This window comes from Brachionichthys hirsutus, chromosome 14, assembly GCF_040956055.1.
Source record: "Brachionichthys hirsutus isolate HB-005 chromosome 14, CSIRO-AGI_Bhir_v1, whole genome shotgun sequence".
In the NCBI taxonomy this organism is placed as follows: domain Eukaryota; kingdom Metazoa; phylum Chordata; class Actinopteri; order Lophiiformes; family Brachionichthyidae; genus Brachionichthys; species Brachionichthys hirsutus.
Genome location: NC_090910.1, coordinates 8704766 through 8723449, shown reverse-complemented (window position 1 = coordinate 8723449; position 18684 = coordinate 8704766). Strand labels below are relative to the sequence as shown.

At 43.1% G+C, this 18684-nt stretch overlaps 1 protein-coding gene across 1 annotated transcript; it reads right to left on the bottom strand.

The window, feature by feature from the left end:
• Window positions 1-4624: 4624 nt before the first annotated feature.
• On the bottom strand, window positions 4625-18619 carry zbtb47b (zinc finger and BTB domain containing 47b). Its single transcript, XM_068748096.1, has 6 exons — window positions 18505-18619; window positions 6506-7855; window positions 6100-6247; window positions 5644-5759; window positions 5101-5245; window positions 4625-5022 (listed from the first exon to the last, which is right to left on the bottom strand). Exons 1-6 carry the CDS (start codon window positions 18505-18507, stop codon window positions 4625-4627), a joined length of 2160 nt encoding a protein of 719 aa, XP_068604197.1. The 5' UTR covers window positions 18508-18619.
• Between the last annotated feature and the right edge of the window lie 65 nt (window positions 18620-18684).

Sequence of the window (18684 nt, the reverse complement as noted above, 5' to 3'; positions counted from 1 at the left end):
AAAAAATATCAGTACACATTATGATCTCTATAACACAACTGCAGTATGAGTATGGGAAATGTCGAGGGTTTGTGGATAGTACATAGTATTATTACATCCCAAAACAGGTGAAATAAACATAAAAACAATTTATTAGAGCAGCTAAACAAACCTTCACATCCAAAATAAGAAACTGGATGCTTTTCATATAGCATATAACTTTTATGGATCCCAGAAATCCCTAACCCCTCAAACCAGTAAATATATATATATATTATTTTTTTACATAACCAATCACTTAATATAAGAATTGCCCTGCCCCTGAAAATTATTTGCATGGTGCGGTTGGAATTTTTGCTTTGTAGGTGTGTCTAACTGTTGGCTACTGTAATTTTATATATATATATCTTTGTGGGTTTAGGAGATGATTGTTTAATCATTTTTCAGGAATTAGAAATTACTAGACTGGGATTACAGAGTTTAGTAGTAGACTAATTAGTTTTGATAGCACTTAACACCAGCTGATCATCTTATGCATTCACTTTGTCTCCATCATATAATTTAGACTTCATTGTGTTTCATCCTATGCAATCTCTATACATGTATATGACTAAATATATATTTTTTTTCAATATTAAAACAAGTAGATAATTACCAACTGGTTGGTGGTTTACATTTATTTTGGCTGGTAACTATTAATTCATTTTTAATTAATTTCATTTTCTGAAATGTCGGAAAATTTTAAAATATCTATTTTTGATCTCTGCTATCTCGCTCACGATGGGTGTAGATCTGGGAAAAACAAATGCTCTTTAAATTACATACAAACAGTAATTTCTCTCGCAATAAGGTTTCCAGCCATTTTCTGGAAGGTAAAGGCCACACACGGGCATCCACTTTAGCAGCTACAACCAAATCTGGAAGTCCGAATAGAGACCCTCCTTGGAAATCCCAGGGGCACTCGTCCTTGCAGACTAACAAGTTCCATGCTCAGTGCCTGATTTTGTGATAACTTCGTTATCTGCATTGCAGATGCACAGACACTGCAGTGTCTGGGAACTCACTAAATCACTGACGAACCCTCATTTAATGTCAAGTTCACCTTTGTTTAATCTAATACAAGACTTTGGCTGCTAGCCTTATAAGAAGATTTGGCTAGTAGAAGACATAAAAACCTACTTTTCAGGAATATAGTGCTCCTGAACACTGAGCAAAATGTCCCTTCTCGTTCTACAATCTCAGCTTTAGTGGCATTCATCTTTATAGCATTACATTAGAAAAATGCATGGTTAATTTTAGTCTTATTATAAATTTTATTTAGATGCCAGGGCTCATACATGTCCTTCTAGTATACTGGAATTACAGAACACTTAATCTAAGACAAAGAATTTGAAATCTGCCCTCAGGGATGGAGCTCCGTGAATCCACTGAATGCAGTTTATAAGCTATATGTGTAATAAATAATTTTGTACTGTATTACTCTTCTTAAAAAAATAACAAAATAAAAAACAAACAAATGAATTTGGCCTGTAAAAAAAATATGAAGCCATCTGCTTAGTCTGACCTCCAACATGATGAATACAATGCTTTAAATGATCATTAACAACAACTGATTGATACTAGACTTGTTTGACAGTAAGTGTAACTTAAGCCGATTTTAATGTAAGTCATAGGAGGAACATAAAATGTCATTTGTTTTTTTTATCTGGACTGTTTGGTCTGAACATAATGTTTTACAGAAAATGACAGCATTTTTGTAATTTCCTGTAATGTTATACCATAGTGAACAAACCCCATATACCAATGCCAGCAAATAATTGCTACAGTATGAGATGCTTTATCTGAAGCATAAAGTGCTCATAATAATTAACATCCTTCTCATTACTCAATTTGGCAACTGGCGCCCTCCATATATTTTCACATGGCACTAAAACATAACTCGCATATTAACTTTTAGTAAAGCCCTAAATATAATTTCTGTTCATCACCTTAGTAACCAGAACCAGAACCCACCCACAACTTACTAACCACAGACCCTGATTAACAAAAGGTGAAAGAAACGGGCTGATTCATACGTTTTCTTAGTCGTTCATGAGCACCTCTGTTTATCATCCTGGAACATTTAAACATACAACATGTCAGCAAACATGAAGCCCATTACAGGCTACTGTGGCAATTGAATTCAAAGTGCTTAATAAGTATAGTATAACTCCAAACTCCCCTCCTATAAGCATCGATTAAAACCATCTTCTATAGCACAGAAACATCAAAATCCCTCCAGGCGTACTCCAAGGCAAACTACAACCACAGTTTGATGAAGTATCTCATGGGTTAGTGCGTCTCAAAACAATGAGGTGGGAAAATACTTCGTAATATTTATGGTGTACTCTTCTAAGGGAATATTTTTCTTTTTGTCTAGTGTACGATTACTAATAGAGTGCATTTATTCATTTGTCAAAAGAGACAAACTGCCCTTCTGTGACAACAGGTTGTTCTTAGTTTTCTTCTTCAACCAATCAGAATCATCAATGACCAGATCAAACCTTCCAGTGGGTATAAAATAGTAAATGATGAGGTCACAGTTTGGCAGTTACATCATCAAATGTTCAATTTCTAAACCCTAGAGCTCAATTGTGAAGTAAGGCTAAACTGGTTTATCACAGCCAGAATATATTCAACAATTCCTACACTTCTCATTTAAAGGGCAGTGTCAAACTGGACCCTGTAGAAAAGCAGCAAAACAAAGTACAAAACATACATGAAGAAAAAAAAGTCAAAGGTACCGTGAAGAAATTACATCTGAAGCGGCCCTAAGCATTTAACAATGGCAGTTTAAGGAGTATACAGCATGAAACTGGGGTGAGCTCAGACATAAGACGATATACTAAAAGGTGCTCAAATCTGTCTTAAATAAAACAATGAGCATTTACGAAAGCTTATCGGTAGTACCAGCCACATTCAACGGACTCGCTAAATGTAAACATGAGGAATCAATCACGAGGGAGCAACACATCTTAATATTTACACGTTAATGCTACAATAACAAGGAGGCTCGCCATTGATAAAGTGAGCGGGAGTGCATCAGTAGTGCACAGTCTCTTTTTGGATCATTAATTGATTGAAACGTCAGATCTAATAGGATATAGATATTTTGGAAAGTATGATTCTTTGCTTCCGTTTCAAAGAGATAAAGGAGAAGACTGATTACAGCTAACTGTAGCTTCTCAAGTATCCTACAGTGAAGCAAAAATGTTTATCTTCCAAAATATCACGCTATTCCTTTGGGGGAAAACCTTTTTTTTTTTTTACCGATTATATTTATTTATATTACATTTTCTACACCAGTAGAGTTAAGACAAATAGTTGTCAAAAAAGTGCACAAAGAGCAAATTTTAACTCGATCAGATTCTAAAAATCACTGTTATAAGAAATTAACAGTGATGTAATTATAAAGAGCCCTTTTAATGATGTGCTCTGCTGTGCCTAACATAATCACTGCCAGTGCTCTATTAGAGATTTAGACATTGGAATAAAATACAATAATCATTTCACAATGCACACCATGATGAAATGTGTACATTTAAATGAGCTACCGGTACATAAGCGTATCTTAACTTATCACATACATTGGGGTTTAGTCGGGACATGAGCTACAATAACATTTGATTTTAAACTACATATACATTGTCGAGTACTGAGTACATTGGGTTTTACCAACAAGTCACAGGAAAGTGCAATATCGTCTCAAAGCCAGGTCTACAGGAGAGGCTGCTTAATGTAAGCAAAGAAATGGACAAATTACTCCGTCTCCTGACTCGGGGACGCTCAAGCGGCAATTAGCTTTAACACAGATCTTAAGATCCTCGCGTCCCGTCTTTGCTTCGTCTCACTCGCACGCGGCTATAAACACCTCACACTACATTGCACGGCTGACTCTCCACACTTCACGACTCTTCTTACGTCCCGACAAACCGATGTAACATGTCACAAATTACACACTACCACAATACGTAGTAAAAAAAAATGCAAATGAAGACCATAAGGAATACATTTAAGTTTCACTACAGTTAAATGTAAGGTGCAGGATAGATTATAAATGCTGTATATCATTTTCTAACTACAGTGGGTTAGGTAACAGGATTTGGTTATTGGCAATGTCACATATATATATATATATGCTTAAAAGAAAATCAACATTTGGTTATTGCTGGGTCGGACCACTCGTTACATCTTGGTAGAGATATTTTCTTCTTGCTCTCATTCGACTGGGTGACATGCGAATATGTCAAAGTTTCCGAAACTCTTTCCTCGCACTTTTTAAAAAGATGCTACAATTATTGTATTGTGCAAAAGCTCTGGAAAGCGTTGAGTCATAGTGGAAACCCCCCCCCAAAAACAAACAAGAACAGAGTTGTGATGGTCATGAGGAGAAGCACGATGAAATCATGTCCTACAGGGCTATGAGGTTATCTAATAAAAAATAACTATTTCTTATCGTCTGTATGTGTTTATGTGGGTTTTAGGCATCAGTTTGTCCCCTCGGTGTAAATGTCACAGAGGGCGCATCACTCCCCTGCTGCAGGAGTCTGCTTACAAGCCATAAGAAAGACGGAACATAAGGTAATCAAAGTGCTTTCAATGCTACTTAGTTGTTGGAGTTCATCCTACCGGCAGAGAACAGGGGAGGTGGTGGAGGTAAATGAGGAGTGGGAGGCAGCCCTCCCATGGAGTGTAGCAGGGGGAGTGACAGCTGCGTTCCATGGAGGGGACGTGGGCTCACTGTCGGGGCAGGGAGCGCCGCCCCCAGCCGCATCTGACCGGAGTCCGCAGCGGGAGAGGCCAGAGGCTGGGCCGGGCCGACGGGGGCGCTGACATGGAAGCATTTTTCCCGGTGTGCCTTGAGCATGTTGGAGAAGCGGAAGCGCTGACCACACACCTCGCAGGGGTAGGGCTTCTCTCCCGTGTGGGTGCGGCGGTGGCGCTTCATGTTCGGGCGGCTCGTGAAGCTCTTCCCGCAGATCTCACAAATGTAGGGTTTCTCTCCTGCACAAAGAGGGAAGAAACGACACAAGATTAATCATATTCGTATTATTGGTTTAAAAAACAAATGCCATGACTCACCAGTGTGAGTCTTCATGTGTTCATCAAAGTACTGCTTCATGTTGAAGTCCTTTCCGCACCACTGGCACATGAACTGCTTGTGTCCGATGTGGATGCTCATGTGGGAACGCAGCTGGTATTTGTACTGGAAGCGCTCGCTACAGTTCTGAAAGGGCAAATAGTGAAATGTGAACTACTGGAAACGTGCGTCTCTCAAATGCATCTCACTTTAATTCTATTAAAATCTCCAGGAATTCAAAACACAACTCTGCGAACGACTCAGTCACAAAGTCAAAAACCTTTTGAGAGGTATAAATTGATTTTTATCCATGCAGAGAGCGATAGGTAAAATATGAATACCTACACTTGTGGAATGTGAACACACTACGTTGTTAATCATAATGAGTTTCTGCTTGAATGAATAAATCTGGATTTATAACAGGATTATGCCAGAAAGGGACTACTTTAACTTAAGTCTGCATTCAAGCCTCCGATAGCATATTTCAGTTGGAATAAAGCTTTCAGAGGGAAGCAGCAGCAGAAGTCTGTAAAAGAAGCTCAAACCTCACACTTGAAGGGTTTCTCTCCCGAGTGCTGCAGTGAGTGAACTTTCAGGGACATGCTGCGCTTGAACGACTTCCCACACGTCTCACAGGTAAACGGCATGTCCTTTGTATGGGCTACACACACGCACGCACACACACACACACACACACACACACACACACGACAAGACAAGTTCATGGAATTCTGTATTGGGCTTCTCTAGAACAAATAGCAGCAGGACAAATAAGCAGACTCCCCCCCCCCCCCCCCCCCCCCCGAAATAGCATTAGACACACATCATCAATGCCTTTTCATTGGCTAAATGATCCTAGAGAAGACGGATCTGTCTCATTTATTAGATGAGTCACTGACGTTTTCTGCTCAAATTCTAAAGCAGGAAGGACAAACGGGACTCGAAGAGACGAACACATGGAATGAGACAAAACTCTGAGGGTTGACGTCGTAGCCACTCACCAACCATGTGCTTCCTGACGTGAGCCATGGTGTAAAACTTTTTCTCACAGATCTCACACGAGAACCTCTTCTCGGCGTAGCCGTGGACGATCTTATTATGCTCGTGTAATGACCACAGCTTTTTGAAGGCCTTGCTGCATGTTACACACTTTAAAAAAGGGAGCAAAAAAAATAATACACAACTGGACTCATTTTGAGTTCAACATATCAAGAAAAGAGTCATCCGAGTCATGGACTCTGATCAGTTTAACATAATTTTAAAGTTGAACTGAACATGAGAATTTTTGTCCTGCTGGCCTCCACCTTAAAATCTGATCACATCTATTCACTGCAAATCAACATACCCCATCCTAAACGCTAAGGGGAAGAATTCAACACGGATAAAAGTGAGGCGCTTGAGACGCACCTGGATGCTCTTCTCGCAGTCCGTCTGTTGATGCAGCAGCAGTTCGCTCTCCAGCAGGAAGCGCTTCCCACAGTTGCTGCAGATCTGCATGCGGTTGTGCGTGACGTTCATGTGTTTTTCCAGGTACCAGCGGTTGTTGAAGATGCGAGGGCATTTCTTACACGGGAAATGTTGCTTCTCCTCCAGCCTCACCTTCTGGCCCGCGCCCTCAGCGTCCTGCTTCCTCTTCCCGCCCTGCCGCTGGTTGGCTAGCGTGGCCTCTGCGAGTGTCTGCCGCAGAGAGACCGTAGATCCAGCCGGGGTAAAGGCTCTGGTGCCCCGACGTGGACGATCCATCACGGTGGGCTGCTCCAAACCTGGAATGTTCAGGGAATTCTCTTCTTCCTCCTCCTCCTCATCATCTTCCTCCTCCTCCTCCTCACTGCTCTGCCCCAGTATGCACCCCCTCCTAAAGTCATCATCATCATCATCATCTTCTCCAACTGTATCATCATTCTCTGCCCCATTCTCATCATCATCATCCTCCGAATCCCTGTCATCGGCATGGCAACGGCTAAAGATGGTGGCTATCTCCGTGGCGGTCGCCGCCTTTCCTTCTGACCCCTTTGACACGTTGAGGGTCTGGTTGTTGAGGTTGACTTCAACAATGATCTGGTCTCTGTTGAAGGTGTCCTTGGACTCTTCTCCATTGCTCTCAACAGTGCACAAAGCAGCCACGCCTGGGCTAGCCCCACCCACAGACCCGCCCTCCTTCTGGTAATACTGCTTCTGCTGAGGGGCCGTCCTGCCGCCTTCCCTCTTGTACCCCCTCCCCAGTTCGGACTCCTGTTTGATCTCCAGGTACAGCCGGCTCGGGGGCGTCTCTACAGCAGCGGGGTCACCGCCGCTCAGACCTTCCTGCTTGGCCATATCTACGCAGGCGGTTCTCAACGAGTGGCTGCTGATGAGGTCGTGACAGGAAGCTGCGATGTCACTCATCTGCAGCAGGGTGGCGGCGTTGAGCACGTCGCGGACAGTGCGGCCGCTCACCAGCAGCTTGGAGGTGTAAATGAAGTTGAGGATCTGCTGCAGGCCCTGCGAGGTCAGCGCGTCCAGCGACAGGTCAACCCGCCGCAGTTGTTTGCTTTGGGTGAAAAGAGAGTGGAAGAAAGGGCTGTAGGCCGCCAGCACCCCCTTGTGGGCCGGGAAGGTGCTGTGCTGACGCACCAGAACGATGTCGATGTCGCAAAGGTCAGGCTGGAAGAGGCGCTGCTCGTTCAGCCTGTCCATCAAACAAGTGAAGTGCAGAGCCACATCCTCCACCAGAGAGAACTCAGCAGAGGGGAAGTCAGTGGTCTTCTCCACTACGAGCTGGAGGGAGAGGAGGGAGAGAGGCGTCAGCCACATTTCACGAGAACTCCTTTGGACAGAAGTTTTCTCGTTTCAGAATTACAAAAGTTAGAAAATCAAAACCAAGATTGTCGCTCTGCCTCTGAGGCAGCAGTAAAAGCACCAAACTGGACAGGATCGCGAGGTCCTTAGGAAAGGTTAGGGTGCTGATGTAACGACAAAGTAAGTGTGACCCAAAACTTTAAAAGCAGCTCGTAGCCGTTTCGAGCCAAGTTATCGATGAAGAAAATATAAAATGTCTTTGAATCGAGGAGACAGTGTGAGCTTCACAGGCTCTTTATTTCTAGGAGAATAAGAGCAAAATAAAATGCGATTCATTCTGGCGTTATTTCCTTTAGTGTTGCTTGACTTGTGAATAAAACCAGGATGATGTTTGCGATCACGCCGTCGGCAGAACAGAGAACGACCTTCATTGTGGCCTCGTGTCCGAAAATGGACGGAAAACGGAAATGCAGCGGTGGGTCATTTAATAAAAGCCCATCTAAGAAGGGGTGAAAATGATCTCAGGCTTGAAATGCTTGCGCTCGTTCAGCACTGTGAAGTCAAACTGATTTGAATCTCGGAAGACTGTCATTACCCGGTGAATCAATGTCGTAATTACAGGTGTGACGTTCCCAAGAGAAAAGGCACAACATGAGTCCGAGACAAATCCAGAGGTGTAGCACTCAGCGCTTTGTGCAATGTCCTCCGCTTCCCAAGGTGGGCTTGTTTTAGTACAGGAAGGGCAGGGCTTCGATCCAGACGGGATGCGAGCGGGGACAGAGCACGCACACACACATGCATGCATGCATATTTGATGTGCAATCCAGCCCCCCACCCCCGCCAAAAAAAAAGAGAAAAACCGTGTTTGCATACACACACACACAGTGTCTAGTCTCTGCAAGGACCGACTGGTGGAAGCATTAGTATTCAGTGCCATCGCCCCCCCATTAACCGGCTCTCAGCGCTCCCACTCGCTACACTTTCCCTGAGGAAGGAGAATTATGCACAAGACAAAACATGTCGGGCAAAATAATTAGAGAAACTATGCCAAATAAATACCAACAAACCCTCAGAGCAATTCATGGAATTTATCTTTCGAGCATTTCTTGAAGGCCGAATTTGGAAATGTACAAATATGATGTACGTCCGGTTTTGGCAAACGTGCTGATGGATGAAGATGATGATGATGATGTCACTTTGAATTGTAATTACATTTCGACATATTTCAGTATTTTCTGAGGAACGATGGGATGAACAAAATGAGAATAAAAAAATAAATAAAAAGGGGCTGGAGATTAAATTATTATCCATTGTAATATTTATATAAAGTTTTGAGGTTGAAAGTTGGCTTCTTTGAAGGAAATGAGAATGAATCACGCAACATAAACTTTTTATCGTTTTCATATTCGATAGCTGTTTTTTTTTTGCCTCTGATATATTTTCTAACCAAGATCAATGAAAATGACTTTTCATTGTTAAGGCTGGAAAATAGATTTTGCATTAAGCAAACCTTGAAACTCTGGCCTGTTTGTAGAATTCAATTATGGAGTCTTAGATTTATTCATAGTTTTGAGCTCCTAAATTCAACCCCAAGACCGAGTGGGGTGGAGACAGGGGTTATCTTTCTACGTGCAAAGCTACAGACGTCGCCCAAGGGCAAAATGCTGCAGCCTTAATCTGATCGAGTGCAAGTAGCAGAGACTGGAAAGTTGGCTTCTTTACCGATAGCGATCGGCATCTTCTTCTGGGATTCAAATCAGATAACGTAGCCGTATATTAAATTTGTCCTGGACAAATATCAACAAACTCAATACGTTAGCAGCTTTGGGTTGAAATAAAAGAACCAACAATGATTTGAAAGGTTTTCGGCTCGATACGGAGCGTCTCCCGTGACATTTTACCTTTTACACTAAACAGAGCCATCACCTTATTTTTCCACCTCATTAAAATGTCCACTAAATGTCACTCGGGGGACCTAAAAATGTAATAATTAGAAATACAAAATAATGACGTTCACAGTGTAAGACAGCAGTTCTCTGGGGGGCATGGCGTTGCATCTCTGGCTCAATAATGAATGTGAGGATGGGGGCATCCCAGAGTAATGTTTTTGGTTTGGTAGCTAAACTGGCCTTCTGTCATAAGGTGCAATCAAATTGAAGGGTTTACAAACCAGACTAAATTAACATATCTGACACCCTCCATCTTTACCTGTCCCCTCTCTCTCCTTCACATCATCCCTCCCTCCTTGGACATTTCAGGAGGAGAGCTTGTTTACCGTCATTAGAGGAAGCGTCACCTTTACCCAGCCTCACAGTCAGATGTCCCCTAATACATTATTCATAGCCAGCCTGACCCGTGACAAACACGCAGCTGGGGGTGGGGGGATTACTGAAGCACCCAACATGAGATGTCATTTAAACAGGCTTCAATCAAAATCTATGAACATTCCAGTCACACTCGTCTGTTAACAGACTTCCTGTTTTCACAGAGGAACCATCGCGCGTTTCAGAAACACCAGGGGTTTGTGTTGCTGCAGCAAAGGAGCTGATTCTAGATCTGGTCACGTCGTCCCAGATTCAAACTGATGGAGTTCACAGGGATGGTGTACATTTTTTCATTGCATACTTAAAATGTTAAAATTACACATGTTGTACAAGTAAATGTTGTAACTTAACAAATTGACCGTCTCTATAAACCGCAACCGACAAATTCATTCCCAGCTGTGGTCAACAGGTCTAATTGGGGCTCTGCAGATCAGTTCTGTCCACCTTTGAAAGGCTGATGCATTCTGGGAAAAGAGAACGGAGCATTTAAAGAACATCTTCCTGATCATTCTGATGCTACGCTTGAATGAAGACTTAAACTTTGAACCTCCTCCACCATTAATCCAGTCCCGTTAATGCTGTGATGGATGGCGCTGGACCCGGATTGGCCAGAGAGTAACTGGCGAATCCTGCATTTGGCAGCGTCCCCGACTCCTGGGCAGGAGCCAGATGGAGCCGAGCCTCAGAATGAAATCCCTCTTTCTAAATTGACTTTCAGCGTTGAGTGACCTTTTTCTCACACACCTTTGCACTAGACGGCCGATGTAGATTTACAGCTCTGTAAAGTATCCATCACTGTCACAGCCGCAGACTTGGGGGGGGGGGGGGGGGCGTGCTGTGACCTCCACCAAACTGCCATTTTAAAGGTTCCCTCGTCTGTTCACGAGAACGCAGTTGAGGCGCATCTGTAAAAATGGCTACCTGTCAGGGCAGCAGCTACAAATCTTAGATGGTAAGTCTGAACAATGCTTTGAGTTTTCATCCCTTTACAGCCGCATTCTGTTGCCATGTTGAGAGCAGATGTACGAACAGGGAATTAAATCTACCTGCCAGAGAACAGGCCGAGCCACTAGTTAGGTCAAAGTCATGGAGACTGGTTCAAACCCCTCCCCTCACCGGGGTACCCTCCTGTCTGAATCCTTTCTCCTTTCTGTCTGCACACTCCTCTTAAACCACCAGCAGATGATCATTTAGAGGGCATGTTTAATATGTAACAAAATTATTAGGATGGTCTCAGTTTAGGGTATGAGTGCAAAAATGAATAAATACAGCATTTTCAGGAGTAGTTCAAATATAATTCGATGTAAATCATCAGTGAAATCATATTGCGGTCATAATTAGGATATTTAAGATTTTATTGCTGGCCCAATTCATGATTAAGTTAAAACTATATTTTTTTTTTAAACAGCGAGTTACAACTTATGGAAGTTTTTTCACTTTACACTCATGCATTGCAACACAGCTTAATTATTGAACCTACTTAAATCATTGAATATCAATTATATTGTAAATATCCTTATTAATATTGCACTAATGATACTTATATTACCTGGTCCTCCTCTCTCAAACTATTTTTTTGCTTTTTCATATGCCATGGCAATTATTAGTGGATGGAGTTTGCACATCTGTTTTGGAGAAATACCTCTTTATATAAAATTACAAGTTATCACACGGCCAAAGGAGGGGATTAAACGTCATCAAGATTACTTAGCAAATTCTAATTAATGACTGTAATCAAACCCAAAGATATAGAGAAACCAAGTAAGGTCTCATCAAGTTGCAAATCCAAGGTCATGACGAAGAATTCATGCTGTATGATAATTAGAGATTCTTATTTTCTTAAATAATCAACATAAAATTACATAATCTGGTTAATCAATGGACACCAGGAGACTTTCAGACTGATCTTTCCCAGAGATCAAAAACAGAAAAGTCAATTCAGGCTACAGATGAAAACTAAGAGCCGAATAACAAAATCTTCATGTGAAACTAATTGAATGGATTCGAACGTGAAGATTAGATTGTTTTTAACGGTCATGTGTTCAAATAAACTAAAAAAAGTATTTTTAGAGTTATTGATTTTGCAGACCATATAATGCAATTAAGTAGCTCTAATTCAGACTACACAGTAGTGCCCCCCCCACACACACACACACACACACACCCCCCAGGACCATTACAATAATTCACTGCATAATGTATAAAGGATTTCTCCCAATTTAATCTAAATTCTGTCGCTTGTAAATTCTACCAAAGGTCAAACACATTCACGGTGAACACATGACCACCTCCATCCACAGAGCACTTCAACCTACAGCTAACAGCCCATGCAGCATCTCCCCTTAGAGCGAGGCCTCCCGCTGAGGGACCTGGCACAGAGCTGGACATGTCTTACACCGGGAGGAAGTAGCGAGGGCACCATGTCAGGCCTCGTCTCCCTCAATGGCGTGGCGACGGTTGGAGCGCCCCTCCCCTCCGCTCACCAACAGACACTGATTCCTGAGTCATCATCAGTGCAGAAGAGAACAAAGCATGACAGTTCTGATGGCCCGCCCGCCACACAGCAGAGCCAGAGCAGCGAGCCCGGCCGTCACGTAAACACAAACCAAACGGAACGGGACGAGGGCATGTCATTTCTGGGGGGAGGCCAATCAGACAGCCATTACAAAGTCATCAGGGTAATGGCTGACACCGTGTCCTCTGTGTGCTCACCAGACCTTCCCCGCCGCCGTCGCCAGATGACAAACAGGTTCAGTCCGAGAGAGGCCGAGCCAGAGATGTGAATTCTCATTCTGTTGTTGAGAGTTCTGGCATGGCTTGATCTCCTGGCCATGCATGAAAAGTGTCAAGTCATGGATGGACTACTGAGAAAAGCCTCATGGGGCCACAATCTAGTGGACTTCAGAGAGATTCCAGACAAGAGTAAAGTGAAGAATATTAACCACAGTGCTGCAAATATTACATAAGGTGTAAAAGGACCTCAAAGAGACACAAGATGACATGAAAACTAATTGAAACAGCCACAAAGGCACACCAAACAACATAAAAGGATCACTAAAAAGGTGCAAAGAGGCACAAAACATTTACATACATGTAAAAGGAACACAAAAGAGTTGCAAATTCACGACAAAGAGACAGAAGGTGACTGTATAGAGACGCAAAGCATTTGCAAACATGTAAAAAGTCACAAAAGAGACACTAAAATATTTAATATAGCCACAAAGGCACACCAAACAATGTACAAGGACCATGCTTCCAGTGGAAGATTTCTCCTGCCTGCAGTCTTGCACTCCCTTCCCTCCTCTTTAAATCCAATCAGCACAAAGACCCGGCACTGACCTTGAGGTAAAAAGAAGCAGCAGCAGCCACCCACACGTCTGCAAACCCTGAAACCTGCGTATTACACCTGAATTATAATCTTGCATTTGCGCCCATGTCTGTAAACAAAAGACAATGAAATGTGGCGTACGCGATGACGCTGCCGATGTGCGCAAAGAGATGAAAAATGAGGATCCAAATGTGCATGGAATCACAGCATCTCGTTATCAAACGCTATCTTGCATCGACGAGCACAGATTGGTAATAGCACAAGTGGCAAGGTCTCACTTTTAACAAGCCCCGCGGTGGTCATTACAGCACCACGATAAAAAAAAATGCTAATAAAAATCAATGTGCAGTGACTAAAGAGGAGAGCAGCAGCAACGCGCTCACTGGCGAGGTCACACGTGGCATTATCGCTTTAAAGTGGCGTTTAATACTTAGCAGGATGGCACCGTTTGCTCGGATAACAATGGTGTTAAGGCTGATAGATGCACCTTGTGGCATTAGGCGATGGGATTATGTAATCCAGTAAATTAGTGGGGCATGTGATGCAGATGGACGGAAAGCCAAACCCCTAAAATCATCATGAGAGATTCTGGAAACGTGTTCCACTACTCTACTGTAGTACAAGGGAAAGTGTTATTTTGTGATTGGCTGGTTAGTTGGTTTGCAAAACTAGAACGCGTCATCTTACTAAACGTTTAACAAGTAGTGAATTTTTCACAAATAGTTTAGACTCAGCAGATGTGGAGCAACGGTGTCATTTATTCATCTTTATATGACTTATAAAGGCCTTATAATTTAACATTTATTAACCCAAATCAAATGAGTAAATTAGTTACGAGCAAGACCTCATTTTAGATTGAGGCTTAATTAGACACTTGGCGTTTATATTTACGTGTCAAATTTAAAATAATTACAAAAGGTTTTAGGAAAACTTAAACAGCCGATTGCTGATGAATATGGTCACTGAGGAAAAGTGACCTGTGATGAGTAAAGATCCAATACGCTCCTCATATGCATGCTAACAAGCAACTAGTCAACTGAGCAACTAAATATAAAACATTATCCAAGAGCAAAGCTAAAAGTTATTGATGAATATTTACTGGCAAACAAAGGGGGGGCGTTATTCTACGTGACGCAGCCCGACAAGACGATCACACGAGTATAGCGGAATCTTTCTAGATACCGCAAAAATGCTGATAATTACTTTACAAATGTGCTGCTGGTCATTCAGTTTTTTCTTTCCACTACTTTTACTCATTATTTTATTCCCCTCAGCTCATTAAAATATTTGACTTTCTCAACCACTGCTAGCTGCAATTAACAGAGACAACATTATCAGCGGCGCTGCTCTAATCCGAGAGTTCCGATCTCCCCTCTGCACTGTGGGGCTTTGCCCCCCCCCCCACCTTAATCTAGTGGGGTGGATTTTTAGGCCCAGCCCCTGTCCTGGTGGAACTCCACCAGCTTTCTCCATTAGACGTAAAAACATTCCCATCTATATGTTAATGCGACCACAGGTGACGAGCCAATCTACAGCCGACACGTGCGTTTACCCGAGCGTGAAATTGGGATGCACAAACAAAAAAAAAATAAGGATGAGAACATCCTGGAGACGTACAGTGCATGAAAAATTTGACAGTTTGTCTTTTTTTTTTTTTACCAACTTGTTCTTTAACAGACTTGTTCCGTCACCGTCGCCCAGAACGTTGTCTGCGTTGCCTAATCAGAAGCGATGTTGAAAGCGGTCACCATTTGGCCGTCGCCCGGATTTGAGGAGACTCCGACAGGCCGTCGGATAATCAAAGGAGCTGCCTGGAGGAGCATGTAGGGGGGGTGGGGGGGGGGGGCAGTGACAAGGCTTCAGCATCCACACAGGAAAGCTCTTGCCAGGAAGTTTCTGTCTGGGCCAGTGACTTTTGGGCGAGGAAGCGCTGAGTCAGGAAGACTGGCCAAGAGAGAGGCCCATGGTCCTGGCATCTCCTCACACACACACACACACACACACACACACTACAACGCTTCACACACCACCGCTCTGCTGGAGTCATAACACGGCCCGTTCCCAGGCGACGGCCCATGCTGCACACGCATTAACAAACACACTCTCCCGCTGTGCACGCATTCATCTGTAAATGCAGATAACCGAAGAATACCTGCGGCACAATGAAGAGTGGAGCAAGCAAAGATGTTAGTAGAATGCAAACAACATCAGATGAAAACGGACTCAATGAAGGGGACTGGATCTTGTCCAAACATGAAGCTGCGATACCTTCATTATATTTTTCAAAGCATGACACGTTGAGGGAAGAGGTGAACACAAGACTCTAAAGAGCTCCTTATGAGAGGAATCTCTCTGCTGTGTGTGTGTGTGAGTAGTGTTGATAGGTTTGATGAGAAGGACAGAGAGGAGAAAGAGAAGCATTGGCTTTCTAAAGCTGCAGCCAATCGATGGATGAAAGAGAAATGTTATTTAAAAGGAATAGTCCAACGTTTTTGGGATCATTCAGTTATTTTATCGCATGGCAAAGAAAAAGGTTAATCTAGATTATTTCTGTCCAGTCATAAAAAAACAGAATCCATCAGCCTTAAGTAGGTGGTGCCATGTATGGTAGCCTCCAACACCACTAAGGGTGGAACTATCATTTACGCTTTGATTATATATATATGGATACGTTTTACTTTTTCTGAGCATATTTTTGAAACTTTTAACATTGATAAGCAGATTAAACGTATGTTATCAATGAAATAGAGAGGAGCTATTTGTACTGAATGTCAAAAGGAAAGGCTGTTCACATTCCTTGTCTTTGTTCACGGTCTTATTTTTAAAGTGCCATAGGGGTTAAATGTGAAAACCAAAAAAACAATGAGGCTGGGTGACATTACTGAGAAACAATATTCAAAAAGTAATAATAACCGTGCTTTACCATTTTAACATCCAGAACAGAAGGAACCTTACATAAGACCATAGTGAGTGTGACTTTGCTCTATGCAGCCTTGTCCACTGTTCTTAATCTCAGGGGCATAAATTTGCAGCACCTACAGTATAGTCCGAGTTTCCACGGAGAGCGGCCTCCCACCAGGGGCCAAAGATGTCTGCTGGAGTTTGTTGCCGGGGCTCGGGAATGGCTGCACTTGTCACAAGGACTAAAGAAAGTTTCCACGCTCAGCAGCAAGAGACAGCGACGCCTCAAAGTCAAGGATGGGCAGGAATGCCCTGAATAGACGGTTACGTAAAACTCGTAGCGCCCTGCGAGGGATGGTGGAGGGCCTACTCAGGGGCCCTGACAATGCTCACGGAGATTCAATATAATTACGTGGCAAACTTTTACAGGATAAACAGCAGGAACTGATGCCGACTCATATTTTAAAAGAATTAAGAGAAAAACAACAAAAGCATGTGCGGCGCTTCCGGCTAAAGACATGAGCAGGTGCTGTAGCTCCACCAATATATGAACAGAAAGAGCAGATTTAACGTGACATCATTTGTTCATGTCGTCTCTTTGAGGTTGTTTTGCAGCTATTTTGTGTCTGATCATACTCATTTTGCTTTTGCTTCCATTTGCCCTCATTTTGTATCTCTTTGGATGCATTATGTTTCTTTCTATAGTAACTTTACAAGTATTTGATGTTGTTTTATTTCACATTGCTGGCATTTTGCATTTATCTGTAGTTATTTTGTCTCTTTATTTATTATGAATCTATGTATAGTGACTCTCTGTAGTTATTTTATATCTCTTTTTTTACTTATTTTTTTAAACGATTTGTCTTTATTTTGTCTCTTTACAGTTGTTTGCCAAAGCACACTGTATTTTCTCGCAGGTTCTTTGGCTGCACCCCCCCCCCCCCCCAAAAAAAAAAAAAACTAAACAAAAAATAGAAAACAAAACAAAAACAGATCAATATCAAAAACATCCCTTTTTTTTGCTCCCACCAGGGCTCACCCCCGCTGACCTGACCCAGATATTAACCCAAGCCTCCAGATGTGAACGCGCACTGGGATTACTCCGCCACTGCATCAGGCTCCACATGCTTTCCTAATGAGGCATCCTAAAATGACCCCGGAGACAGAATGGCTTGTCTTCCTCTATTCCCATAACTCTATTAGCCTGTCCGTACAGAACCGGCATTAGATCTGCTGATGTGAAATCAAAGCATAGAAAACACATCCATCCATTGATTTGTTATAGACATGCTTTGTCTTCTTGCAGGGTCACGGGTAGCTGGAGCCCATTTCCCGCTGTCAGCGGGCCGAGAGGTGATGCTGACCCCCAGGACAGGCTGCCGGATCATCACAGCGCGCACACACACACACACACACACACACACACACACACACACACACCTGAGGCCCCAATTCAAGTTCAACGTGTGTATTTAGGACTCTGTGGGAGGGCATACATACCCAACTCCACGGACAGAGAGAGAAAGAGAGAGAGACCCAAGGTCTGAATACACAAAGTGCCTTTAAACTACACAATCTATGCACGGAGGTCAAAGTCCAACAAACTTGACCTGCCTCGGCTGTCGAACAAGGTCGGGCATTGCTGGTACAGCATCATCACGCACACGCACGCACACACACACACACACACACACACACACACACACACACACACACACACACACACATCCTGTCTACATTTGCACCAGTCCCCGACCTGAGCACAATTGTGCAGAAGCGCCCTTGATGTGAAAGAATTTAACTCCTTCTCTCCATCGATGCAGGCTATCGTCGCCGCCGCATTCTCCCAGCAACTTGTGCAATAAGGGCAAGTTACAAACTGCAGCGCAAAAAGATACCACGAAATACGCGTGTGACACGCCAAGGGATCCACACGCACGCGGATTGAGGGAGGTAGATCAAGTTTTAATCGGCCTGCTAAATAGCACACATTTTTTTTGGGGGGGGGGGAAAGGAATCATAACAGGGACAAAAAACAAACAAACACAAACGCAGCGCTCCTCTGTGAAGCTCACCATTTTGATCCGGCGCTTCGAGGCTCGGAGGAGTCCCAGAATAACTCCCGTCGCAGCAGCTTCCTCCTCTCCATGAAAATGACCGTTGATTTGTCACATTTCTTTAGTTCTTTTCTTATCCCCAACCTTTTGCTGCTGTAACATTCACAGGCAAAACGCAGAGGCTGGTTTTGAAGGAGG